Source organism: Nomascus leucogenys, chromosome 2 (assembly GCF_006542625.1).
Source record: "Nomascus leucogenys isolate Asia chromosome 2, Asia_NLE_v1, whole genome shotgun sequence".
NCBI lineage: Eukaryota > Metazoa > Chordata > Mammalia > Primates > Hylobatidae > Nomascus > Nomascus leucogenys.
Window position 1 is genome coordinate 46,558,300 of NC_044382.1, and position 27,619 is coordinate 46,585,918.

Below are 27,619 nucleotides of genomic sequence, written 5' to 3' on the forward strand. Positions count from 1 at the left end.
AATGCTAGGGGGAGGCACACTCTGGGTAAGAGCAGGCATAAGCTCTTTCTCCCCTACTCCATGGGCTGGAGGGAGCCAATTACAAGCTCATTAGGAGACCAAGCCCAGGGTTCCCAAAGCCTGGGGGCAGGTGGTACCCCTGCCAGTGAGGAGGGGCTCTTTCGGCTGAAGCAGTGGTTGGGGCACCTGCCCCTCCCTGGACTGCTCTGGGCTTTTCCTCCCCTTGCCCCGTGATCTGCAAAGTGTTCTGCAGTGTGCATTGCCCTTTCATACAGGAACTCCTGGGGCTCAGCTCCCATCTCCCCAGTGGGGAACTCCCATTGCCCCAGGGAGTCAGGATGAGAAAGGCAGATTAGGGGCTTGGGGAAGGCAGGATTCAGGATTCCAGGGCAGGCAGTGCCTGGTGCTCTCTAGGAGGGTGTAGCTTCCAGAGGTGGGGATCTAGGCTCTAGGCCCGTGGCTCCACTCAGGTGAGTGCAGGGACCAGGCCCTGGGGCAGCCAGTAATCCTTGGGGCCATCATGAGACCCGATCTCCAGGACAGAGGGTGAGGCCCCCGGGCAGCTGCAGGTGTCAGCTGGGAAGGAGCAGGCCTGCTCGGGTTGAGGGTTTTCTGTTATTTCTTTATTGGGATGGGGGTGGGGTGCATCATTCAGATCTTTGTGCTGGTGCCTGCGTGCATACAAGTACACACACACACACACACACACGTAGGCATGTGTTCACGTATGTATACATATACACACAAGGCCACAACTCTGGTGTGCTGGAAGGAGGGGGCAAGCTTTTTCCAAGAGGGTATTAGAAAGAGGTTGATTCCAGCGGATGAGTGGTCTCTAAGGCTATAGCCCCCCACAGGGTGGGCAGCCAGCTCTGTGTGAGTGCCAGGGTACAGCCGACAGACAGCGCTGGAGGCCTGGGGGCTGGGCTCTGAGAGGAGCTTGGGCAGACAGAGCAGCCTCCAGCCCCAACACTGCCCTGGGCTGGCAGTCAGGCCCAGCCCTGGTCCTGAGAGGCAGGTCCTTGAGCTCCTCGGGAGGGCATGACGACCCTGAGTGCTTCATGGGACCACTCGGTGGGCCCTCCTCCGTGCCAGGCCTGTCAGAGGACAACCCTCCGGTCCAGGTGGTCCCCACGCCCGCTCCGCTGGTGCCGCACTTCCAGGTGCTTGTTCTGGACCTTCTCAAAGTGCTGCAGCAGCTCTGCGTAATCGATGCTAGGGGAGTCGGCTTTCTGGAACTTGGGGGCTGCCTTTAGACTGTCTCTGGGAAGAGGGAGCAGAAATGCTGTCAGGGGATCAGCTCACAGGGGGGTTACTGCTGGAGGGCAGTGGGGTCAGGGGCAGAGCCACAGGCTGGTGGGCTGGGCCTCTGGGTGTCTGTCTCAGGCCTGGCAAGTCTTCCCTCATGGCGGGCCCCAGAGCTGGGAAGCCCCTGAGCATCCCCCTCTTCCACAGTTGGTGGGAACAGTCAACACTGCTGCTTGGCTATTGCCCTCCGCCTGTGGGCTGGCGATGGCGCCCAGAGCAGGCATCACATTGGGAAGCATTTCCTGTTTACGAGTGGCTCCCTTTGGGGTGAAAGCCAGGGCTAGCAGCCAGCCAGGAAGCCAGCTGGGGCCTGGAACAGGGTCGGGGGAGAAGGGGGAGGTGGCAGCTTGGCCCTTTCTCTGAGAGGCAGGGCTAGGACTGGGGAAAATGGGAATTGCTGAAGAGCCTCTGCCGGGCCCTCCACTTGGCAGGACATTTGTTTTTGAGTGTTGGGGCCCCAAGGCCTGCAGTCACTCACTGTCCCTGGGAGGAGGAATGCCGGTCTCACCACTGGACATGCCTACAGCTCCTACATTCCTGTTGCTGCCACTCTCTCCAGTTGCTCTGTACAGCAGCACAGGTTGTGCACTGCACAGCTAGTGTGCATGATGCTCCCTATAATTGTGCAATGCGGTAGCCTTGCTGTCCCTGTCAAGCCCAGTGCTTAGCTTGCTCCTGGGGATGAGATCCCCTTGGGCTCCTGTCCCATTCCTACTCGCGCTCCAGCAGTGTCTCATGAAATGTTCTGCTCCCTCCCTTTGGCCTCACTGGTTTGGAGCAGATCCGTATGGGCTAGGAAGTATCTATTTCCAGGTCCTGAGGCCTGGTGGCCCTGGGAAGGGGTCTCAGGAAGACTGTGGGCTGCTCAGCTAAGCAGAGAATCTTGGGACCCTTCAAATTCATGAAAAGATGCCAATCGGTGGGGGCGGGGGAGGGTGCAGGCAGTGGCAGAGCACAGGATCTAGATAGACCTGGACCCAACCATAACTCCACCGCTTCCTAGCGGTGTGACTTGAGCATGTGACTGTTTCCTCGTCTGCAAAGTGAGGGCTACCTAAGGAGCGGCCCTGGGGTGGCTGCCAAGATGCCTTGACACGATGTGTAAGAGCTTCACCTGGTGTCTCCAGCCCCAGCTTAGGTACCTGGCAGGTGCCACTGTGGCCATAGTTCTGCCCCTCCAACGTGAGGCCAGCCGGGGCCCAGCAGCTTGAGGGTGGAAATAAAGGAGGCCATTTTGAGGGAGACACAATGGAGCTCCCCCAAAACGAACTCTTGGCCATGAGTTCAGTCCAGCAGGAAAAATCAATGGCCAGAGCCTGACAGTTGCCTCAGATGGCCCACCAGCCTGGGCAGGACCGGGGCAGGGGGACTCTTCCCACAGTTGAGATGCCATCTGGGGCCCGGAGGCGGCCTCCTGCACCCCTGCTCAGCTCTGCCTGCCCACACCTGTTCCCTTCACGCCTCCCTGCTGAAGATGCACCACCAGAAAACATCTTGGACGTGTCTACGCTGCGGCTGCTGCTTTTCTGGGCCTGGCGCTCCTGCCTCCCTAGCGGGGCTCAGCTGACTTTAGTTCAACAAAGATCAAAAGCAGCCGGGCGGGGCCCATTCTAGAGGGCCAGGCTGTGGGCCGTGTTCTAGGCTGTGGTTGCTGCTGGGAAGGGACCTCCCAGGCACAGTAACCCTGGGGCCCAGGTGCCACTGCTCCAAGAGAGCAGCCTGGACTTCTGAGGAGGCCAAGGGCCACCCCGGAGCTTGCAGCCCTAAGTCCAGGGTGTGGCCAGACGCTCCTCTAACCCACTTAGGCCAAGGCCACAGGTGTGACCCTAAAGTGTGTCTTCTGATGCTGAGCACCCACAGGTCTGTGTGTTGCACCCCATGACACTCCTGGCAAGCCAAGACCTTAGGTTAGGGGAGCTTAGGGGCCTTTAGAGAGATGCTTTCAGCACTGGATGGCAAACCCGGCGAGATGGGCGTCGGTGTGGCAGGGTTGGTGGGGGTGGGAAGAGTGGGCCACATCTGCTCCCTGGGCCCTTAGGGTGGCAAGAAGTCTTGCTCCCTGTGATGGGCAGACCCTTCCTGGCCTGAGATCTTGGGAGCAGGGCGGTCTGTGTCGCCGGGGGGTGGGTGACACTGCCGGGGCTGCTGAGCACAGAGGCCAGGCCCGCTCTCCCTGCCCCACCTAATGCGGATGGCCGCTCTCAGGCCCTGCACATCTTCTATAGGTTCACAACCACCCTCGGGCACCGAGGCTGAGGCCAGCCAGCCCACAGCACAGTGTGGGAGTCCAGGACTCAGGGCCGGTTCTCACTCTTGCCATCCCACCCATGCACCTGTTGCCAGCTTTTTCTTAGAGGTTCCCTCCTGCTCACTGAGAAGACAGTACCTGGGGAGTGGCCCAGAAGCCAGGGGGTGGGGGAGCTGTGGTCCCCAGGGCCTTGATGGCGCCTGGAGCACACAGAACCAGGGATGGGCGAGGAGTGTACAAACTCTCCCAGCTGTTCCCGGCTCCAAGGCCTGCCCCGCAACTTGACCCTGTCTGCCAGCTGTCGGCCCCTCCCAGGGCTGGGACTGTCCGCAGCTCCCTTCCCAGGGTGTGAGCCATCCTCCGGGCCCCACCCTGCCATCTGACCCCTCCCTCAGCTGTTCCAAAGGCCCCTGGCATGCCCACTGCTTCTGTGCCCCTATCTATGGTATCTCTTCCTAGGTCGTTGCAAAGAAAGGCTGGGGGTCCAGGGCATTGAAGGCTAGGGGGTGCCTCACACACCCATTTAGTCCAAATGTGCATTTACTGACCAAGTAACCAAGAACCCAGAGAGGACACTGGGCTTGCTGGAGGTCACACAGCAAATCCATGGCAGAGCTCACACCAGATCCTACTCTAGGCCTGCAAACCATCCACTGACCCTCAGAATAATCTACCCAGAGGCCTCAACCCCTTGGCTCAAGACTTCCCTGACTGACCATGGGAGATTCTGAGGAAAGCCTCATTTTCCCAGCTCCCCTCTGCAAACTTGTTCTACCCTGATCTGAGGAGTATGACTGCTCTGAGCCTCTGCTCCCCTCCCAAGACAGGATATCAGCACGCGGAGCCCTGGGAGAGGCGGGGCTGGCTCCCTGGCCAAGAGGACTCCCAGGAAGGCAGGCTGGTTCCCACAGGGAGACTGGAGGTCACAGGGAAGCAGCCCTTCCTATCTCCTCCCTGTTTCCGGCTGTATCTTCCCCTCCCGGATGCCTGCCAGGTTGACCCTAACACTATGGGGCGTTGGAAGGGCCAAGGCAAAGGCTGGGCCAGCGAGGCCCGGTGTGGCTTCTGGGCCTCTCTCGGAGTCTCTCAGGAGCTGACAGCACTCTGGCCCCAGGAACCCACACGCACGCCCCCCTCCATGGCAGACCCTGCTCTCCTGGGGACACTGCGTCAGGCGCTGTCTTCTGGGGACCACCTGGCAGCACCCCGAGCAGCTGGGGTGGCAACCAGCTCAAGGCCTAGTCCTGCCACTGCAGGGCACTGCCTTCTGGGGAAATGGGGCAGGGAAGGCAGGAGCCTGTCTTGGTTGGGGCCACACTTTCTAGGGGTTCAGCCTCTCCAGCTGGCCTGGGGCAGACAGCCTATCAGGTGCCCCACGCTCAGCCACCAGAGGGCCAGTCCGGGTGGGAGCAGCAGTGGGAGCCGATGCCAGCGGTGTGGAGGGCATAGGGCCTCCGGGCAGGCCTGTCTCAAGGCTGCCTGTGTCCATCGCAAAGGCGAGCACCCGAGGCCCTTTGCTGGAGCAAGGCGCCAGGCCTGCTGAGTGGCTCTAACAGCCTGGGAGGGAATTCTAGACACACAGGGCATCTGATGCAAGCTGGGTGCGCTCCATTCAGCGTAAATCTTCTCAGTGGCTCTGCTGGTTTCCATGGCGACCTGACAAGTGAAATTTTCCATCTCGGATGCCAAATGCCTGTGGATGAGGCAAAGCCTCCAAGGGTTACCAAATATAGACACAGCCCTACAGGCTCTGGGGTAGGGGCCAGCTGTGGGTTCAGGGTGGGAGCCAGCACCCCTCTGACCAGAGGCTGCCAAGCTGGGCCTCTTGGTGGAGGGGTGCCTAGGACCTGTTCCTTCCATGGGCAGGACCTGAGCAGAGGAGCCTTGAGTGCACCCCTGCCTCCCACCCCACCCAGGAAGTGTCTGAGAAGGTCCTAGCAATGACGGGGTCTCCCAGTGACCCAGGGTGGAGACTCTGCCACAGACAGGGTGGGGAGGGGCTATGTGAGGCCCGGGAGGTGCCCAGGACAGGGTCCTCTCTCACTCAACAGCCACTGGGGCCCCCATCTCTAAGCTGGGGCAGGAACTCCTCCCCTGCCCAGAGTTTCTCTCCAGGGTCCTCTGTCTGGGTAACTCCAGATGCCCTCAGAGTTTTTAGATTTTGCATAGCCTCACTGAGCTGGACCCTGATTGCCTGGAAGTGTTGCTACTCCCGGCCACCGTGTGAATGCTCCCAGAATCCCTTGCTCGGTGCTCTGATGTGGACACAAGAGGCCAAGGGGCAAGTGGCTGCAGGGGGGATGGTGGCCACAGTGACAAAAGGGGTGGGATGCTGAAGTGAGGGAGGCCTCAGCAGCCCCCGGCACAGCCCTTCATCACCAGGCTCCTCTGGGCCTGTCCCTGCTCGGGGGCGGGGGGCAGGGGCAGCAGTCCCCAGCCGGCACTCACTCGGTCTGCAGCAGCTCAGGGTTGGGCACGCACTGGAGCCGGTGCGAGAGCAGCTGGAAGGCGCTGCTCTGCGGCAGGAGCATGAGCAAGCCATAGAGGGCCTTGATCAAGTAGGGGTTGTTCTTCACGTCCAGCAGCTGCAGGCGCAGATCTGGGGTGGGCAGAGGGCAGGGGTCAGGGACCTGGCACTGCTCTGGGACACGCCCAGCCCACATTCCCTGCCCCCCACTGGCCAGGACCACCTGGGACCTGGCGCCATGGTACCCACAGCCCAAGGACCCAGCTGTGTGGGCCCAGCCAGGTGGCTGTGGCTTCCAGCGAGTCAGGGGCTCCCTCACAGCCAGTTGCGCTGCCCCCGCCTCCCCCACGAGTGTCCTAGCCATTTCCATGATCTCATCTTCCTTTCCACCTGCCCACCTGCCTGTCTGATCTTTCCAACAGTCACCTCAGCCCCACAACCCCGAGACACGCTGTGGGGCCTGGTCTGTTCCCTGCCCCCCGCCCCCCGCTCAGCTGCCTCCCTGGTGATACGAGGGCTCGGGGCCTGTAGTGTAACATATTCTCCAGTCGGCTCCGCACGTGCCAGCGCGGGAGAGCTATAAATAGGGTGTGCTGGAGAGAAAGACGGTGGATTAGGACAGCTTTAAGAGAGGGCAGGATGGAAAAACGCTTTTGTGTGTAGTGAGACACACACCAAAGCCCCGGAGCATCTGGGAGGTGCTTCTGGGGCTCCGGCTCACATGCCAGCCCTGCCACCGCCCTGCCGGGGGAGAGATGCACCTGGGGGGCTGCCCAGCACTCATTCCAGCCCAAGCTGCAGCACGGACCCCGCTGGTGGCTGGCTGTACCACAAGGCAGTCCCAGCTTCCCCAAGGCGCACAGGGGAGGCGGGATTGGAAACGGGCTCACTTCTCTTCTGCGAGCCTCTCCAGGAGAATCACTGGCTTCTACTTTCTTGTGTCCCTAGGCCCAGTCCAGGCATTGTTTGTGAAGGATGTACCATGTGCTTTGGGAGAGGGACTATGTCACCCCTGGAGCGGCCACACAGGGGGTCCCGCTGACACAGGGAGCCTGAGCACCAGGCCTTAGGGCCAGGGTGTCAGTGAGCAGGGAGCAGAGGAATGGAGGCCTCCTGGTGCCCTCCAGAGGAGACCCCACCACCATTGTCCTAGGCCTGGCTGCCCAGCAGAAGCGCAAGCCTGTTTCCAGTCCTTTCTTCCCTTTGGGCCTTTGGGAAGCGGGCACTGCCTGTGGCCAGACCAGCCACCTCTAGGATCCAGGCGACTCAGGGATGGGATGGTGTTGGGTGAGACCAGGGTGTGTCTCTCCTGTTACCCTGCCCCAGCAAAGCCCTGGGCTTGAGGAGAAGGTGCTTGGAGTTCCTCCAGGGCCAGGGAGGGAGGGCAGTCATCCCAGGGATGCTTCTGGAATGCCAAGAATGTACAACTGGAGAGATGAGTCAGGACAGACCAGCAGCAGGAGCAGGGTCTTTTTAGGACCTGACCTCAGGTGGCCGTGTGGCTGTCTGTGTCCCTGGGAGGCCCTCGGGGAAGCGTCAGGCTGGGCACACCTGGGACAGGCTTTAGTGCACTCTGCAGAGAGCAGGGTCTCCCCCCTGCTCTTCTGTCTGCAGGGCATCAGTTCCTACGGCACCCTGCTGCTTGAAGAGGCTGCCCTTTGAAGGGGGCTCAAGAGTGGATGGGAATGGGTGTTCTTCAGCCTCTGCATTAAATTCGGGCTCCAGGGCTCAGGCTGATGGGCTTAGGCCGGGCGGGTCAGAGACACTGCCAGACAGTGCAAGAGGCCGGGCGGCCAGCTTGGCAGGGAAGGTGGCCACCAGCAGAGTGGCCTCCTGGCTTCTCTGCACATTATAAACACACGAGCGTCATTCAAAGTGTGTATGTTGAGGCGCTGAGAGCTGTGCTCACCCCAGCCAGCTGCCACTTTTGCACATTCAGCCTGGGTGTTACTAAGCAGGCAGCTCCTGCCCACTGGCTCCCAGCAAATGCCAACTCTTCTTTCAGAGAGGTGCAGGCATGGCTCTTGAGCCAACAGGAGCACCTGCAGAGGGACCCGGGGGAACCCACAACTTCAGAGAGCCAGGGCAGAGGCAGCAGGCTCGGAGGGGTGGCTGGGGACAGCCCAGGGGCTTGGTATCAGCCTTCAAGGGGGTTCCGCTGTCAGCGCTGGCTCATGTCCACGAGACTCACCGTGAGGGATACAGGCAAGACCCAGGTTCTGATGCCACATGCCCTATCCCTGCTCCGGCTGGCCTTGCAGGCCTATCATCCCAGTCTTTTTTTTTTTTTTTGTTCTGAGACAGGGTCTTGCTCTGTCACCCAGGCTGGAGTGCAGTGGTACAGTCACAGATCACTGCAGTCTCAACCTCCTGGGCTCAAGTGATCCTCCCACCTCAGCTTTCTGAGTAGTGGTGACTATAGGCATGCACTATCATGCCTGGTTGATTTTTAAAAAATTTTGTGGAGATGAGATCTCACTATGGTGCCCAGGCTGTTCTCGAACTCCTGCCGTTAAGAGATGCTCCAGCCTCAGCCTCCCAAAGTGCTGGGATTATAGGTCTCACATTCTCAACATTCCAGAAGCTTCCCTGGGGTGACTGCTCTTCCTCCCTCCCCAGCCAAAAGAGACCAACTGGAGCTTGGCTCCACCCACCCCACTCCAGGGCAGCCTTGGACTCATGGCGCGAGGCGTGGTGGGAGGTGGTTCTTACATGTGAAGATGGGGCACTCGATCAGCTGCACCAGCTTGTCTACCTCTGCGAGGAAGTCCACCGTGACCTCCAGGTCCCCACTGGGTGTGCAGTCAAGGAAAGTCTGTCTGCTGGGCCAGCACAGCCGCAGCTCAGAGAACCACGCACCCTCCCCACCTGCACCTGGCTTCCTGTGCACAGAGCCTGGTTGTGGTGAAGCAGGATTTGGTGCACAAAGGACACTAGGCTCTTCCCTGCTCCTCGTCTTTCTGTCCTAAATGGAACCCCCCTGTTCGGGAGTTCCAGGTTCTGCTCTAGCAGCTCTCTCCTCTGCACCCTCCCGGGCTGGGAGAGGCTCTTATCACAGCGCTGCAGCCTGTTGCGGGAGGGCCGGGCAGGAGGGGTTCTCTCCTTTCCCGCCAGCAGGGCTGCAGCAGGCTTGCGGCGCTGCACAGTGGCCTGCCAGTCTCTGGGTGACAGAAGTGGCTGAGAGGAGCAAATTCAGGTTGTAGAAGGAAAGCAGGCACACTGTGGGGAGCCAGGCAGGGTCACACCTAGCCCTCCACTGAGGTACCTCCTGGCCCCTTCTTCCTTACTCCCAACTCCTGGCTGGTCATATTGCCTTCTAAATAGCACTCCAATCCCGGGTTACACGTCAGGCACCCATGGATGGGGCTAGTTTGCTTCTTGGTGTTTTAAAAAGAATCTGGCCAGGCGTGGTGGCTCACACCTGTAATCCTAGCACTTTGGGAGGCCGAGGTGGGCAGATCGCTTGAGGTCAGGAGTTTGAGACTAGCTTGGCCAACATGGTGAGACCCTGTCTCTAATAAAAATACAAAAATTAGCCAGGCATGGTGGTGAACGCCTGTAATCCCAGCTACCTGGGAGGCTGAGGCAGGAGAATCACTTAAACCCGGGAGGCGGAGGTTGCAATGGGCCAAGATCGCCCCACTGCACTCCAGCTTGGGTGACAGAGACTGTCTCAAAAAACAAAACAAAACATCTAACTCTGGATGCCTTTTGAGGAGCACGGTGCTGACGTCAGCATGGGTGCCTCCTGCTTCCGAGGCCTCCGCCCAGCCTGCTTCTCCCCAGTATGTCATCCTCAAGCCTGTCGGGCTCTAGCTCTGTGGCCCCCGAAGGCCCACGCCTGGGCTGAAGCCTGCAGGCTCACCCAGCCATCCGCCCATATTCCCAGCTCCGGGCCTTCTCCCCGACCCCCACACCAGGCCCAGGAGGAACTGCAATGAGCAGAGGGCAGCCACCTTTTCCCAGGGGCAGGAGCTGGGCTTCTCTCTTACCCCAGCAAGATGGCCCAGCATCACCCTCTGGCACCCGCCGGGCTGGGCCTACTCAATCCCAATCCCAACCCACAGGGTTTCTCCCGGGCCAGCTCCCCTCCAGGAGCCCCTCTTTGCTGCCAACCTTGCTCTCCCAAATACATCCCTCCCCTCCCAGTGTCCTGGTGGCCCTGATGTCACAAGCCCCGAGGCTGAGTGGAGGGGTGGGGACAGGAGCATGGCACTTGGGGCCGCCTGTTGGGTGGAAAGGGGGCAGCCGGGCCCTTCCTGCCCCTCAGTGGCCCAACCCCAGCCACAGTGAGAGGAAGGATACAACTTCTGGATGAGGTCATAGGCGTGCCGGTAGTTCTGGGTGAGGAAGCAGAGGGACACTGTGGTGACTGGGTTGTGGCACCAGGAGCGGTACAGGCAGCAGAACAGGTTCTGGCTCTCCTGTGGGGGAAGAGGCATGAGCCGTGAGGAGACCCCTGCTCCTTGCCCCCTCCCGGTCCACGTGGGGACCTGAGGGAAGGGCCACAGGTCTAAGTCCCAGAGGCCTTCGGTCAGGGGCAGCCAGAGCCAGCTTAGCACCCCGGCTGTTTGGCAACCCGGCTGGGAACAAGCCATCACAAAGGAAACGCTGACAGCTCCTCTGCAGACCCTGTCATTACCTCCCAGTCCCAGAGCTGTGTGGTGGCTGCGAGGGCCTGGCTGGGAGTGGTTGTCCTTTGTGCTGGCATGTCTGCCCTCGGCAAAATCACAGTAATTGTCCCCCCCCCGCCCCACAGAACTCTGTGGTCCCCGAGCCCCATGGGGCTGGGAGGGTGATGGGGGAGTGGGCAGGGAGGGGAGGAGGCACACTTAAATGCCATCTCCTCTCCACCTCTGCAGGCCACCTCGAACACTTGGAAACCACCCAGGAACCCAGCCCACACTTGGGGGAGCCCTTGCCCCTGAGGAAAATTCTTAAGGCCTCTGCGAATGTCTGGAAGGAACCACAGGAGGGAGGCAGGGCTGTGGCCTGGACCGTGCAGAGCCACTTGGCCCCAGATGCCCCCGGACATGGGCCTGGACATCCCCGAGGCTCTTGCGGAGGGTGTAAGCAGGGTCTGAGCCGGCAGGGGACCTGGGAAATGAAATCCCTGGAGTCCCTGCCTCCAGGACGGCACCTGTCCCTGCACGGCCTCTGCAGCCCCCACCCTCAGCCAGGACACGAGAGGCCTGGGACCTGCGCCTCTCCTTGTTCATAGGGGAGTAAGAGTGAGTGAGCGTCCTTTCTGCTCTCTCTGACCAGTTGTTGGTGCGTCCTCATCCAGAGCCTGGGACAGATGGGCAGCAAACTTGACACCTTGGCTTATGACAGGTGCCTTAGGAGCCAGATGTGCCCAGCTGTGGGAGAGAGGGGCCAGGCCAAGGAGGGCGAGAAGTGCTGTTAACCCCTGATTTGCCAGCAAGGTTATAACCCAGAGGCCTGGCCCTGAGAGGGTGGCACTGCCCCGCAGGGTGGGTCCACGGCCAGCAGAGCCTCTGTTTTCAAGGGGGCAGTGCCTGGAGTGGGACTGGGGTGTCAACCAATGGAAAAGGCAGGGCTGTTGGGGGGTCAGGGTGGACATGTGGACCCTCCTGTGGGCAGAGACCTCAGTGTGGGTGACGTGACGCACCCGTGGTTAGTGCTGCGCAGCCACTCACCCGGGATCCCTATTTCCCAGTGGACCAGGGGAAGTCTCGATTTCAACCCCGTCTTCTCCCTGAGAGCCTCCTGGGGCCAGCCGAGGGGCGGGCTGACACAGGGTGTGCCCCCTGGCATGCAGGAGCACACCTGAGGATGGAGTCATGGACGCAGCCTACCAGGGTCTTCAGGTCCTTCAGCTGGTTCCTTAGCTGGAAGAGCTCTGTGGAGGTCAGCAGGATGGTGTTGAGGGCGTGGACCATGGTCGAGGCGAACTTGAGGTCCTCCTCCCGCAGCAGGATGTCTGCCATTGAGTGGAAGATGTTCTCCGCGTTCAGCAGGAGGCACAGCTGCCTGGAGAGCAGGCAGAGCGGGGTCAGGGCGCAGGCCGACCTGGAAGCCTCTGTGTCTCAGCCTGGGAGGCCTCCTCTTGGTTTTGCAGCATCCTGGGGAAAGCTGCTCTTTCCTGAGGCCAGTGTGGAGCCGTGACTCTGAGGCCTGTGGTTGCGGGGGGGGAGCGGGGAAGGGTGGGGGGAATGCTGCACCTGCCTCCAGGCCTCCCAGGACTGCCTACCTGGACCTAGCCACGCCAGAGCGCCCCACACTATATTAATCCCCCGGCACAAGAGAAACAGCTGGGCCTCCAGCTACCCAAAATAGTCCCTGGGACCCCGTCACTTTCATGAACTCCCACATGCCTGGGCAATGCCCCCCACTCCAGGCCAAGACACGCCTGTCCCCTGCTGGGCTTTCTTCTCTTGCTAGAGCTCATCTTCATCCGGCCAATTCTCCACACATCGGTCACCTGTTTACTGCCCCACTCCTCCTCCTGGAAGCCCCCGAGGTCAGGGATTTGCGCTGTCCGGGCTGTACCCTGCGGCCTGGAGCACAGATCCGTGTGGGATCAGCGTTATGACCCTGAGTTTTTTCTTCACTGTACGGATGGTGAAACTCTGGTGAAGTGACTTGACCAAGGACGCAGAGTCACTTAGGGCCAGAGCCTAGCTCGCTGGTCCCCGGGCCATGACCCCTTTCCCATCTCTTGTCTAGTAAGAGTCGTTCAGGGCTAAGGATTGGACTTTGTGAAGAGGAGCCTCCCTGTTATACAAAAAGAAAAAAGGGAACCCAGAGGATGAAGAAAAGCAGATTCCCCAGGGTCCCTGGGCCAGATGACATGAGCAGTGAGAAGTGGGTCGTGAGGACAGGCTTGGAGGAATCTGCGCTGCTTTTCCACGTGCCCTTGGAGGCCTGGCCTGCAGGGGAAGGGCGCCTGGGCAATGCTTCCCAGCTGGAGTCCCAGGGATTCGGGAGCTTCCCCAAAACAGCATGATGCAGGCAGGATGGGGCATGAGCGGGGTGGCTGGTGAGAGGGTGGTGTGCAGCACTGTGCTTCCTGACTGCTGGGCTGGTGGCAGCATGGCACCCCTGCCCACACCACCTCCCATCTGGGGCTGAGCTCTGGTGCCTGATGCCGCGTCCCGTCTCCAGGGAAGCATCACCACAGGTCTGACACGGCGTTGGAGGCCCCGAGGTCTCGGGTGCTCAGTGACGTGAGCCACATTTCTTGGTGGGAGGCCTGAAGCACCTCCATCTCCTCCCAGGTCGCTGGACTCAGCCTCCGCTCCGCATGACCTGGGCCCAGCTTCCCGAATGCCCCTGAACGCCAGCCATGGCTCTGGGTCCAGGCTGAAGAAGATTCCTCCCCACCCCCAGCCCCAAAGCAACCCCAGAGCATTTGGTAACAAAGAGGCCAGACCACAAAGCGCAAACAGTAGGCAGGCCGTTCCGGCCTACCCCGGCTGGAGCCTGCAGGCCTGGGCAAGAAACCACGAGAAACGGAAACAAGCAGCGCAGGGAGGGGGTGGTGGCCGCACGAGTGAGGGCTGCTTCATCTCCCCGCACATGCCACCAGGACCCTGCCGTGCCGGGGGCTCCCCTGGGGTTAGGTGGGAGGTGAAGGCCTCAGCCTGGTGTCCCGAACTACCAGCGGTGTGATCTCAGTGTCTCTGCACAATTTTTCCACCTTAATTAGGGGCAATAACTATCTGTGAAATAGGGGGAAGTTCTCAAGAGGGCAGCCTGAGGACGAGGAACAAGCCATGTAAGGCCAGTGTGTGGGACACGGTACCTAAGGGGCCACAGCTCCTCTGGGGAGCTGCTGGCCACAGAGGGAAAGCCCAGCCAGGCGGCCTCAGGCCAAAGGCCAGGAGGTGGTGGCCCTGCTGTAGAGCCCAGACAGTGCTTCCTGGCCCCTCCCGGTCCCCCAACCCCTCCATGAGCCCTGTCTCCACGGCTGTGGGACAGAAATGTTCCAGAAGGGCAGGCACAGGAGGAAGGGGGGCGTTCTGACAAATGGTCACAAGTGCCCGTTGCCGGCAGCTGGTGCCGTCTCCATGACAGAGGCCAACAGCTGAGCCGCTGCCAGGCAGCGCTCTCCAGGGATCCAGGCCGGCAGGCGGGAGCTGTGGCAGCAGAGGGCAGGGTGGTGACCACGTGAGGGCAGGCTGAGGAGGGTGCGGAGGGAGGGACAGACGAGGGGCTGGTGGTAAGGAGAAGCGGGCACCCAGGCCTCCTGGTGTCCCAGCGAAGCCAGGGAATGCTGGCTGTGTTACAGAAGGTCAGGAATAGTGGAGTTTTCTGGAAACTCTTCTCTTGCCACCAGTGACACCACTCTCTCCTGGTTTTCCTCCCACCTCTCCCCCAGGGCTGGGGTAGCCCTTCCACTCTTCTCTGTCTACTCTGTGCCTCTCGGTAGTCTGTGGTCCCGATCAATGACTCCCACACGTGCCCTCCAGCCCTGAGCCCCCGCTGGGCTCTAGATGGAACAGCTGCTTTCCTGGTGGAAGGCCCTGCCTGGCCACCTAGCAGGCATTTCAAACCTTGCTGGGCCATAACCGACCCTTCGTGTCCCCACAGACTTGCCACCCCCCTCATCTCAGTAAACGGTGGCACTGGCCACCCAGCTGCTCAGGCCCAAATCACGAGTCATCCTGACCCCCAGTCCCTCTGTCGGGTCCACTGGCAGGTATGGGGGCCTTACCCTGGAAGCACATCCTACACGGCCACCCTGCCCCACATACCCGCCCCCATGCCTAGGGGGCTGTCAGCATCTCCTGCCTGGTCCATCTCCCCATGTCTCAGGATCTGCCTCCTGCTGCTTCTCCTGCCCCCACAGTCCACCCTCCACACACCAACTGGACAATCCTAAAACAGGCCCACCAGAGCATGCCCCTCCCCACTGGGATTTGCTAGCGGCTTCCTCCTGGATCTGAAACAAACTCAGCCCCTCACCTCGGCCTACAGGGTCTCACACCTCTTGCTGGTTCCTCTCCAGCCTCCCTTTTGCTGTCCCTCCTCCACTCGTGGCATTCTAGCCTCTTGGGTTTTTTGGTTCCTGACCTCGCCAAGCCCACATGGCCCTAGAGGCTCTGCCTGCTCTGCCCTGGCCAGATGGCTCAGCCAGGAACGGCACGTGGCAGGCTCCTCCCAGATAGCGAGGCCTCGGCTCCAACCTCAGGTCCTGATGAAGACTCAGTCTGAAATGCAGGCCCCTCCTACCAGCCCCTTCTAAGAGAAAGTTCTAGTTCTTTCAGGGCACTCATCCCCAAGAAGCAAGGGTCTCCTGAACAGAACCGTAGGTGCACTGACTCCCCACCCCCTCCCCCAGGCCAGCGCATTCTCTCTGTTCATGCCCAGGCAGGCCTCTTTGTGCTGTGCAAACACCAGTGTGTGGAAAACGGCAGCCTGATGTTACATTTTTGTCTTTGTCACCCATCAGGCCAAGCCCTGGCCTGGCTGCCCTGCCCTGCCCAGATCTTGCACTCTCTTGCTGGCCAAAGAGGCCTGGGAAGCCAGCTCATCCCAGGAGACTCTGGAGCACAAGCCTCCTCAGGAGGTGTCTCCCTCTGAGTGAGGTGTCTCCCTCTGAGCATCGCTAATTAAAGCACCACAAGAGGGAAAGGGAGAGGAGAGGCCGGGAGCAGGCATCACAGAGAGCAGCGCTGAGGCCGTGCCATGCTCCAGCCGCTCGCTCAGCAACCCTTGCCCCAGGAGGAGGAGCCTGGAGAGGCTGCTCTGGGGCTGGCAGTGGAGGGGCCTCCACTGAGGACGACTCCCATCCTACTGCTGGGAAGAAGGTGGGGGCCGCATCCTGCCTCGACCCCAGGTCACCCTAGGTTTGGGGAGAAGGAAAACCCAGATCACTGCGTTGCAAAGCCTCAAGAAGACAGTAATAATAGTGGAAGTGTTGGCCAGCTCACGGGGCCCTTACTACAGGCAAGGCTCAGGGTGGATGGTGTGAGAAGCCGGCCCTTGAGTCAGGAAGCTGGGGAGGGAGGAAAGAGGGCCCATTTCCCACTACAGTCCCCAGTCCACACCGGGATCTGTATAGACAGGTGGCCTCGTAGTTCCCACGCACCTGGCACTGGGCTCTGGGCTAGCTCCACTCGCAGTGTCATGCTGAGTCCTCACACAACCTGGATAGGGTTATCACCCCCACTGCAGAGAAGAGGAATCTGAGGTTCAGAGAGGACCCACAGCTGACCAGAGGAGGAGGAACAGAGGATTCAGACCTAGAAGATTCGACTTCCAGAACCTGAGTTCTTCCTCACGACTCTGCTTCCCCAGTGCCTGCTGTGAGTGGGCACCAGGGGCTGTCCCTGCCTGGCGGACGCCTGGCAGATGGCTGCCTTGCAGGGCTGCTGCGTCATCACTTCTTTGCTGAGCCCCAGCCCAGCTTGAGTTGCCTGCCTGGCTCCCAAGCGCAGCGTCAACAGTGGAGCACAGCTTGCAAGCATTAAACATGTGCCCATATTTTCCAACACCCGCATGAAAACGCTATTTGTCATGAGACAATGGCCTGGAATGTGCTAGGAAACAAGGCAGAGAGCTGGGGTGGGAGGGAACCTGAACAGGGTCTGGGAGGGCATAGGGGATCTCTTGTACCACCCTGGAGGCCCACCATGGGGCTGGAGGAGGGCCGGGGTCCACAGGCGAGTGTGTTGAGTAAGTAGGGGGCCTCTGGTGTATCCCGGTGACTCAGGCACAGGCAGGTGGTATGTGGCCAGAAGGCAAGGACACACGCCGTTTACGGAAGGCTCCTCCCTCAGCGGCAATGGAGCTTTTGGCCCAGCAGGGGCTGTGTCACTGGTTGTGTCCTTCACACACAGCCCAGAGGCCCTGTGGATGAGGTTCTGCCTCCCCGTCTTGGGCTGCCAGCTGCCGCTGCCTGGACAGCTGCTCCCCCTTCCAGGTCTGGTTTTGTGCTGGGGGCGGAACCAGTTTCTCTTTGGTTTCTCTGCCACATACCAGGAGCTCTCAGAAAAGCAACCTGCCCTCGGCCTGCTCTGAACTTCCCGGCCTGCTCTGAACTTCCCGGAGCCCAGCAGAGGGGGCGGTCACTTTTCCTTAAGAACTGAGACTACACAGCCTTGCCCATGAATATTCCCTTTGGGGCAGCCTCCAAGGCCAGGCTAAGGCTCATGCTGAGACCAGGGAAGGAGAGACGTGGCTCTGCATCCCCCTGCAGCCTTCTCCACTGCTCTGAAGCAGCGTCTGCCTGGAGGTGACTGCACCACACCTGCCAGGCTGGTGTGAGCCTTCGTGTCACTGTCCCTCCCATCACTAACACTGGCAAGCACCAGCACACATCAGGCACCAGCCATGGACAGCCACAGGCCTCTGCGGGAGATGCTCTCCTAAACCCCCACCTGAAATCCACGCACAGCCCCTGCTTCAGGTGAAACCTGGGCCAGGGTGGGCAGGAGGAGTAAGGTGTCAACTGGCTTTGCAGGTGCCGCAGTGTCTGGGTGGCTCTAGACTGGCCAGTCACGCCCTAAGGTCATGTGGTCCAGGCTGGCAGGAGCCCTGCCTCATGGTAGCAGAAGGGGTGGTGGGAGAAAGGCATGGACGGGAGCCTGCAGCCACACACTACATCTCCTCCAGGGATAAGACAGGTCACTGATTTGGGCAAAGCCAGGCCTTGGTTTGGAGGACAAGACTTCCTGGGGGCTTTACCCCCCAACACCCCTCCTGCCCGGGGCTGTGTGCAGAGCAGCAGAAGAGGGGCTGTGCAAACACTGCTGTCCGAGGGTGCAGCTGGCCGTGGCCAGTCGCCTCTCCCCATCTGGTTAGTTCCTGCAGGCCTGGAGCAGGGCACGAGGAGGGTCAGCTCACAGTGGGAGAGAGGGAGCAGTTCCTTTTAGGACAGACTCATCGTGGGAGCCTGGGGAGAGCACAGCCTGGCACGTTAGAGGCTAGGGACAGCTGGAGCCTGCTTGGGAGGAGCTGGGGAGTGGCTCCTTCGCCGGGCGTCTGTAGGAGCAGGGCCCCATGCGGCAGGTGAGGCCCAGGAGGGCAGAGGACGGAGCTTGGGTCTCCTTGTGGGGAGCTGACATTCTGGCTCCCTGCCGTGCTCCGCCCTAGGGAAGCTGGACTCTGCCATGTGGCTTCAGGGAAGACATGAAACTTCCCATGACCTCATGTCCCTGCACCCTCTGAAAACAGGACCAGCAAAGTGACCAAGGCCAGAAACACTTCCCCATCCTCACTGTCGGCTGATCCTTCCCAGGTCCCTCGGCCGTTTGCTCAGGATACTTGTGCCGGCTCCCTTTGGGGACCCTCCTCTGGCTCTGGTCACCAAGCAGGGGCATGCTACTGGCCCCCCGCCCCCACCTGCCCAGTGATTGTTAGGACGCTGAGCCATCTGCTGGGGACAGGAACCCATGCACTCACTGGGTGCAGGCTCTGCCCTCCCCACCCCTCCTTCCTTGGGCCTGGCTTCTTTAAGAAGGTGACCAAGGCAGCAGCGGATGATGCATCTGACTCGTGGTGGGGGTGTTTAGGGTGAGTGTTCAGCCTGGGAGGAGGAGAGGCTGAGGGCCCGGGAATGCCCTTCTGCCAGTTGGCCTGCCAGCACTGGCCTGCAGGGCCCTTAGTGGACGCAGCCTGCCCCTCTGCCCAGGTGGGCCAACCTGGCGCTCAAGGGCACGGATGTGGACAGGGCATCAGATGAACTCAAGAGAAGTTCATGGGGAAATGGAGACCGAAGCAACCACCCCCTCCCAGGGACCTCTGACATTCTTGACTGTCCCAAACAATAAGCCACCAGCAGTGTGGAAAACAGCTGGCCTGGCGGGGAGAGACCCTGGACACAAACCCTAGAAAGAGACGGCAAGGTTGAGAAATGAGTGTGGAGGCTGGGGGTGCCTGCTCCCACCTGGCAGTCCCTCAGCTGCTGTCTCTACTCCAGCCCTCACTGGCCCCGAAACGCTGCCCTCCCCATGATGAACAGAGGACTCAGAAGAAGCCTCAGCTGGCAAGTTCCAGGCGGGGTGGGTGTACCCCAGCTCCTCAGTTTTCCCCTATGCTCCACCTTGTCCACTCTCGCGTGCCATCGATGGGTCGTCCTTCCCAATGGAGCCTTGTTGGTGGCCCCATGAGAGGCAAGAGTGTGGGTGATTTTGCTCGGTACTTCCTGTTGGACTAGGTCACACAAGAGGCCTCACTAGATACAGATACAGGAAGGTCTCCTCCTACTGCCCAACCACCCCCTGCAACTACCCCACTGGGTTCTTCATGCCTCTGCTTCTCCAGTCTGGCGCCAGGACCCCCTGGTGGCACCCATCTCCCACCCCAGCAGGTCCAATTCTCTAGCCCCACTGGCCCAGTGAGGACCCTGCCTGCAAGCCCAGCTCTTTGGTCAGGGGGGTGTCATGGGGCATGGGGTCAGCGATCGCTGTGCTCCCTGGCAGGCTGTTGGCAGCTCTGGATGGGGATGGGGTTCTTATATGGGTGACTGGGCAGGTAGTCCTGACTCAAGGTCCCTCAGAGGCTGCGCTGGATGCTGATTCTGAGGAGAGTGTGGGCTGGGTGGACTCTACTGGTCTCTCTGCAAGTGGCCTTAGGACTGGGTAAACCAGCAGGAGGGCAACAGGCTTCAGGGGCCTGCTGAGGGCAGGGCATCCTGGCTCAGAGGCCCCTCCCTTCTCCCTATGGCCAGGCCTCCTTCCTTCATTTCCATCCCCAGCTGCCTGTGGCTCACTGACCATGCACAGAAGGGTGAGCCCTTGTTTATTTTCTTTTTTGAGACGGAATCTTGCTCTGTCGCCCAGGCTGGAGTGCAATGGTGCGATCTCAGCTCACTGCAACCTCTGCCTCCCGGGTTCAAGCGATTCTCTTGCCTTGCTGGCTGGGATTACAGGCATGTGCCACGATACCAGGCACATGTTTGTATTTTTAGTAGAGACATGTTGGTCAGTCTGGTCTTGAACTCCTGACCTCAAGTGATCCACCCGCCTCGGCCTCCCAAAATGCTGGGATTACAGGCGTGAGCCACCGCGCCTGGACAGCCTTGTTTCTTTTCTACATTGGATGCTGGATGGTGCCCACGTCCATCCCCTTCAGTGGTCCAAGGCCAACGGACCCCAGTGCTTTCCTAGGAGACACCTGGAGTCTCATGGCCAATAAATGTGAGGTGCAACCTAATATCAAGCCTACAAACTACAGAGAAGGCCTGGGCTGCTCCCACTGGAAAAGGGCCTCCTCCCTGACTTGTTCCTGCCCCACAGCTGGGATCCTTTAGGAATTTAAAGAGAAAGCAGCTTTTGGGTCAGTAAAACCTTAGGATAGGGAGAGGAGGGAGTGACCTCCCATCTCGAGTCCAGAACGCTCCAGAATCTCACTGCATCCTGCCCCTCCCCCTCTGCTCTCTTCCCTTCCAACTCTCTGCTTCCAAGTATAAAAACTGTAAATCTGTTTTATTTATTTCAATCAATCCTCGGCAGTGTGCCCCTCAGGGCAAAGGCAGCCATGGTAACCCTGCCAACTCATGCCTTAAAAATTCATCGTGTTTAATGCAGTCGATGTATCTGGTACACTTAAAAGTTTCTTGCAGGGAGTGGGGTGGGAGGAGGAGAAGGATGCAGGACTTGTTTTTCTGGGTTTTGTAGGGAGCTGGTGGAAAGGGGATGGAGGGAGGAGGGGCACAGGAAGAGGCCTTCAGTCCTCTTAGCCATCTGTCCCTCTGTGTAAGAGGAGCTGCCATCGGGCTCTGGGAGGTCCCAGACACCTGTGCTGGGCTCATCTAGAGACCCCCAGAGAAGGTCTCATCTGGGTGGGAGCTGCCACAGAAAACCAAACAGTCTCACAGAGGCAGCTGGGGCCTCAGCCCCCCAAGATTAGCAGGTCCCTCACCCTAAGTTCAGGGCTTGCTCTAGGGAGCGAGTTGACTCCCGCTTTCTGAACTGCCCAGGGTGGAGTCAGATGGCCCTTGCTACCATGGGAGGGGCTCTGCCTTCTCCTTAGAATGGAAGTCATCTTCTACCTTGGCCTTTTTTCTTTTTTTTTTTTTTTTTTTAGATGGAGTCTCGCTCCGTCATCCAGTGCAGTGGTGTGCTCTTGGCTCGCTGCAACCTCTGCCTCCCGGGTTCAAGTGATTCTCCTGCCTCAGCCTCCTCAGTAGCTGGCATTACAGGTGCCCGTCACCACGCCTGGCTAATTTTTGTATTTTTAGTAGAGACTGGGTTTCACCATGTTGGCCAGGCTGGTCTTGAACTCCTGACCTCAGGTGATCTGCCGCTTCGGCCTTCCAAAGTGTTGGGACGACAGGCGTGAGCCACCGCACCCGCCTTGGCCTTATTTTCCATGGGTCTTTTCAGTCTGACCACCCCGTCCCCTGTGTCCATTCACAGGTACTCAAGCCCGCTGCTCTTTCCCAGGACAGCCTTTCCCTGTCTCCTGCCTCACCTGCTGCTAGTTCCCACCAATTTCCTTCCTAAAGTGGTACTTGGCCCCTCGGCCCTCCCTGAGCCCTGGTTCCTTCTCGGCTTACACCACAAGGCCTAGGGCTGGGCCCCTACAGGCAATGGGGGAGATGAATGCTTATAGGACAGAAAATTAACCTCCAGGAAGGGACAAGGTGGCCTGGGTTACTTTGGCTGTGGGGCTGGGCATGCACACGGAACTGTAGGCCAAGGGGCTTCAGAGTCAGGTGGCTTCTGAACTGTGTTATCAGGGTTCTTGGCAGGTGTCTGGCTCTGGCGGAAGCATTTCACATTTCACAATCTGCAAGGAGTCCCTGTGAGGGGACTCGGCAGGCGTATGACTCACAATGAGGTCTGCGTTTGTGTCTCAGAAAAGAGGCTGTGCCTTCTATCCCACATAGACACACCCCAGAATACGGCTGGATGCAGGTCAGATGGCGGGGGCTGGGGACAGGCGTGTAACCCTGTGCTGGAGGCTCTGAAGCCGAGATGGCAGGGACGACCGATGGGGACTCTGTTGAGATAGTGTCTTGGTGCTGGAGAAAAAGGCAGTGTGAGGAGGGCAAGGCTGGGGTGAGGAGAAAGCTGGGTGCGGGGGGTAGGGGCAGGAGTGCGGCTGGTCTGGCCCCTGCCTGGAGACCATCATCCCCAGGCCATGAAGCCTTGGCACGGCCGCAGGGACCTCCTTGCATGCTGAATCCTCAGTGCAAATGAAAACAAAGGGACTGGTCACTAAAGGAAATCCTGTTGTCTCCATGAAAATCACCTCCAAGAAGCGCTGAGAAGTGCCCAAGCCCTTGGGTCCCTGCTGGGCTCCTGCCCTCTCCTGCCACAGGGATTTCCTCCAAGCCAGAATCACCATTTCCTTCCTAATCCTGTCCACAAATGACAGTACATTAGGAACATCGTGTACGTTCAACTCCTCAGCATGGGCCACTTGTGATTTCAGCCCGGAGCCCTTCCTAGCAGAGAATGCCATGTGCGGCACAGATGAGAGGCCTTGCCAAAGTCCCCCTCAGTCAGCCTGACCCCAGCACCAAGTACTCACTGCTGCCCACCCACCCCTTTGTCCCCCAACAAGCTCCGGGGCCCAGACAGCACAGAGCCTTAGACACACTTTTCCGGGAAGACAGTTTGGACCTCCTGAGCTGCAGAGATCACCGGGGCCTTCTGGTGTGGACTGGAGCGAGTTTCTCCAGAAGCTTCCTGTGGCTCTGGGGCAGCATATCTGTAGCCAGCTCCTTCTACCCCACTTTCCCCCTAGAGCCACCTCTGTGGGCAGATGGCACTGACCACACCTGGCTGGGATGGTGTTGGCCTGTGATCCACACTTAGTTCTACCCTCCTAGGGCAATGGTTTGTCTCCAAGGGTACGAGAGGGAAGCAGAGCCTTGAAACTGCAGCCATAGTTCTGCAGCCTGGACTCAAACTCAGATCCAGAGGAGAAAGTCCATGGGGCTGACTCCAACAGCAGGTTCCCGGAAACCAGTTGGGAGCAGCAGCTCCCAAGTGTGGGAGCCAGGCCAGCTGCTGCCTGAGGTCCAGGCTGCGGTGATTTTAATACAAAGATTCCTGGTGCCCAGGGAGACGTGGCCAAGACTGGTGCTCTGAACTGCCTGATACATTCCCTGGCTGATACTGCCAGGGAAATGGCATCCCTGAACCCTACGTGCCCTGGGGCCTCCTGGGCTCTGCTGGAGAACTGCAGATATAACCTTTCTCTCCCTTTGAAGCCCTCTGGGCTTGACCCCTCTAAGCAGGATTTCCTCCTGAGGATGTGCTCAGCTGCCCCCGTGGAGGCCAGCCCTGCCCACGAGGAGGCCGCCACCGCCTGGCACGCTGCTTCCTGGCCCTGCCTGCCCTTGCATGCCCCTGCCAACCGCATGGGACAGGAAGGAACTGAAGCCAAGGACTGGTCCCAGGCCACACAGCCGGGGCCACAGAGGGGCCAGAACTTGGGTCTCTGACTCGGCGCTCATGTTCCCATGAACATGTTCCCACGCTCTGTGGCATCTGCAAGGGACACAGATCTCCCTTCCCTGGCTGGCTCCCCTTCCAACCCATTCCCTGCAGCTTGTATGCCCAAGGCAGAGACACCCCTTCACCCTGTGGCATGTGACCTCACGCAGGGTCCTCTGAGATTGAGTCTGTCTTGGGACAGGTAATGGAAAGGCATCCCTGCATCTCTGCCATTTTCCCCTGCAAACCGCGGGGGGACTTGTGAGGAATGAGGTGGGTGAGCGACAGCAGTGCTGGGACCCGAGTAAGGCGGCCAGAGCTACTCCGGCCCCAGCAATGTCTGGGGACGCCCCTTGCCCGTGTTCTGATCACCAAGCTGTTTGTTTTCCTTTACTTCAGGTGATGATTCCCAAACTAGTCCCTTTGTTCCAGGCCAGGGAGCACTCCTGCTGCTGCGTATTCCCACGGTTTACAGACGATGAGCCTCCCCTTCTGCCTCGTCGGTGCTGGACCAAGACACGGAGGCCTCGGCAGGGCCCACACTCGGGCCCTCTGGCCTTAAAGCCACGTGCCCAACTTGGGTCCAGCAGCCTCAGTGTTCATGTGGCCATAGCCCCGTGTGAACACTTCCCTCCCCCCAATTATTTAACCAGATAGGCTGTCCTCCTGGTCATGGGCCCTGGGTGATTACAGTGATTCACTAGTCTCTTGTGTTCTCGTGGCAACTTTCCTTCAAAGGACCTCCTGTGCTCTGAAGGAGTTCCGATCAGGGGCTGCCATTCTGGTTTCTGGGGGCGCCTCGAATGCTCCGCCTTGAGCGCCATGCACATGGCTTCAGCTCCACGCCCCTCAGTGGGGAACCACCAGCCCCTGTCCCATCAGTGTCCTCATCCACCCAGAAGGCTGCGCATATACCCTCCAGAACAAGGAGGCTCCCTCAAGCCAGGAATACCCTAACTGTGGGACCCCAGAGCCTGGTGTATGCATGGACCACGCGCAGGCCTCCCCTCCAGGAGGTCCACGATCTGTACTCTCAACAAGCTTCCGGGGTGGCCAGAGACCTGCTGCCTGCAACTGCCTCACCAGGGCCGATCGCTTCAGGCATGGTGATGCCCTCCTGAGGGAAGGGGGAGACTGGCAGGAGTCTCAGAGGATGGGTGGCAGCAGGGCCTGGCTCGGCTTTGGAGCTCTGGGCGGAAGGCCCTGACACTTGCCTTCTTGAGGCCCCATCCCTGCCTGTGCAGAGTCTGGGTCCTGGTTTAAGTTTCTGCTTGGCATTTCACTGTTTCCCTGCTGGTCTCTACCTTCACGGACCCGAGCCTGCTGTGCACAGCCCTGGCCTCCTCTGTTCAAACAGAAAGACAAAGAGGTCAGCTCTTGGGCAAGACCAATGCTTGGACTCTTCCTGGCCTCCTGGCAGCCATGTGGCCTGGCCCACCTGCATAGCCCCAGCACCCCGAGAGGAAGCACAGCTCACAGCTGCTGCCCTGGGCACAGGCCATTCCTGCCTTTCTGGCTGCGATTAGGAGCTAGAGCCATGAGTGCCTTTCTTGTCTTCACATCTTTAGTCCGGGGGTTTTGTGAAATTTTATGAACTGAGATGGCTTTCTGCAGGCTTTATAAGTGCCCACTTAAAGAGCACTGAGATAAGCGTCAGAAAACAGGACGAGAAGTTAAACATGAATACCCACCACTGGTAACAAAGAGCAAATATCAGAGCAGCCTCACTGCGGCCTCTGAGAGGCTGGTAAAAAGATCAGAGTCTCAAAGGGCTGGGAGGATGGAGGCGCCACAGACGCAGTGGTGGGCCAAAGCGTGGTGGGGAGGGGGCTCATTCAGTTATTCTCGGCCAAATGGAAGGGGAGGGGTTCTCCTATTTGTATCCTCCTCCACCGCCTCCCGGGAGGCTGAAAAAATTCCTTTTGTGATCAGCCATTTTCAGAGAATTTTAAGACGCATGAAATAGGCTTTTCATCCACATGTTCCCTGCCAGCCCAGGAAATCTTCCCTGGATTAAACGCGTGAGAAATAAGAGGGCCCCAGACATGAGGCGTCCTTGGAAGTCACCTGAGGGGACATGTCTTAGTCCCAGCTCTGGGTTACAGGCGAGGCCCCCTATAGCAGAACTCGCGCTGGTGGGCGAGAGGCCTGCTCCCTCCACTCCCCGCCAGGATCAGGCCACTGCCCCTCTGAGCAAAGACACCAGGTAACCACGGACAGAGAAAGGCGGGTGGACAGATTTAATAATGGGATATGGCAGCCTCCGTGGGGAGGGACAGTGACCCTGAGCCACTGGGCTCAGGCCGGGAGCGTAGAGGCAGTGTCTAGCCGGCTCAGGATCCGGACGGAGATGTGTTCCGCACAAAGACAGTGAAGGGGGTGGACCTGGGCAAGCTGCAGAGCTCTCCGAGTCCAGAGCCCACGGCTGCCAAACCAGCACCAGACCGAGCCTCATGCTGATAAATGCACAGAAAGGGCTGCAGAAGGAAACACACCAAGCTGAGACCCAGAGGCTACTTCTGAAGGAGGAGGTGGCAGGTGGTCAGGGGTCTTTCCCATTTACCGCTATACCATTCTGCATTATTTCAGTTTTTATTTTATGTGGTTTAATATTTCTAAACAGAAAATAAAGTATTGAGAATCCTCTGGGTGCTTCTCTTGGACTCCTTCTTGGAAAGGCTTGGCGGCAGAGCCCACGGGCAGGGCTGGGGAAGGTGCTACCTCCCCAGGGCATGGGTGCTCCGGCCTGGCCACGATAGTGGAGCTTTCCTCTCTAGAGGGGCTGCTGCAGGTTTAACAATGGAAACATGCATTTTACAAATGAGAGGATCAACAGCCGGGAAATGGTATTTTTAGCTACGGTGGCTCTTTGCTTCAAAGGCGTATGTTTCATCTAAAACCAGGCAAACCTCCTACAAAGTCTGCCTGCTTGTAAGGAGTGATTAGCATAATACGAGCACGAAAAAAAAGGCCTGGCTCCACTTTGAGGCAGGAGTGCCTACTACAGGGGGAGGCTTTCTCCTAAAATAGAATTGCCAGCAGATGAGGAAAGTCTTATCAATGGAGACGAAGCCCCCATCTCCACTTAGCGCAAAAAAGCTACCGTGCGCGAACAGCCTGGCTATGACGGGCACGCTGCAGCCACCAGCATAGAGCGGGGTCTGGGGGATGGAAACACTGACCACAGTTCTGCCCTGAAGATGACCATTCTGGGTGCTGTTTGAATCACTTTTGCCTCAGGCTCCCACCTTCTTCCAATTAAAGTACAAAGGGTTTCGAGCTGCCTTTCCAGACATCCTTCCCCTGGGGGTAGGGAAGAGCCCAGTCAAGAATGGCCAGGGGAATGGACGTGGAAGACGGCAGGCTTGAGGAGACACAGATGATGAAATGTTAGGGAGGCACCTTCCCCAGAGGCCACACCACTGTGGGTCAGATGTCTGCTCTTCTGAGCCCCCTCTATCAACCCAGAGCACTTGCCTCCTGGGCTCTCCACTCTCCTGCTCAGGAGCATCTGTTTTTCTTTTTTTTTGTAGAGATGGGGTCTTGCCATGTTGCCCAGGTTGGTCTTGAACTCCTGGGCTCAAGTGATCCACCCACCTCTGCCTACCAAAGTGCTGGGATTATGGTGTGAGACACCATGCCCAGCCTGTGGGCACATATTTGATTGCTATCTTTTCTCTCCTAGAAACCCATTAGCTGGCTGGGGGAAGCCCGAACCTGGGCCTGTGGGCCTGTGTATACGTGGAGAGAGGCTTGAACTCTTCTCCCAACACCACAAAAATGAAACGGAGGCTGTGACCCTCCAGGAGCGGTAACTGCAGATACAAATCTCTGCAGCTGCTGGAAACAGGGCGCTTGGCAGCTGCTCCAGTGCCCCTCTCCTGTGGCCTGCTTGCTCACCAGGTCCAGGGCCCACCCTGGGGGCCTGCGACCTTGGGCTGCAGGGGTCGGGGAGGGGGCTGGGGCAGAGAGGTGGCATTTTTGCTCTCTCTTTTAGGCATCACTGGCAGGAACGAGAGTGAACGAGACTGGAAGGATCAGTCATCTCTCCATCATCTCTCTCCCCCGAGGCTCCCCACAGGGGTAAGATCATAGATGGGTCTTCCTGCCAGGGTCAGGGACTGGGAAATACTCACAGACGGGGCACGCAGCTGAAGATCTGAGAAACCAATTACTATGCTACTGGGGGGCCCAGGAGAAGCAGAAGGAACTGGACCGGGACAGCCGCTCAGGCTT

The 27,619-nt window shown here is 59.3% G+C and overlaps 1 protein-coding gene across 2 annotated transcripts in view; it reads right to left on the reverse strand.

The window, feature by feature from the left end:
* Window positions 1-601: 601 nt before the first annotated feature.
* VAC14 (VAC14 component of PIKFYVE complex) overlaps window positions 602-27,619 on the reverse strand; it is a 113,811-nt gene continuing 86,793 nt past the window's right edge. For both annotated transcript variants that reach the window (XM_030829505.1, XM_030829512.1), the window contains 5 exons: window positions 11,843-12,017; window positions 10,329-10,447; window positions 8,736-8,815; window positions 6,005-6,155; window positions 602-1,263 (listed from right to left, as the gene is read on the reverse strand). In XM_030829505.1, the coding sequence (XP_030685365.1) occupies window positions 1,101-1,263; window positions 6,005-6,155; window positions 8,736-8,815; window positions 10,329-10,447; window positions 11,843-12,017 (688 nt within the window). In that variant the 3' untranslated portion in view covers window positions 602-1,100. The remainder of the gene's footprint in view (window positions 1,264-6,004; window positions 6,156-8,735; window positions 8,816-10,328; window positions 10,448-11,842; window positions 12,018-27,619) is intronic.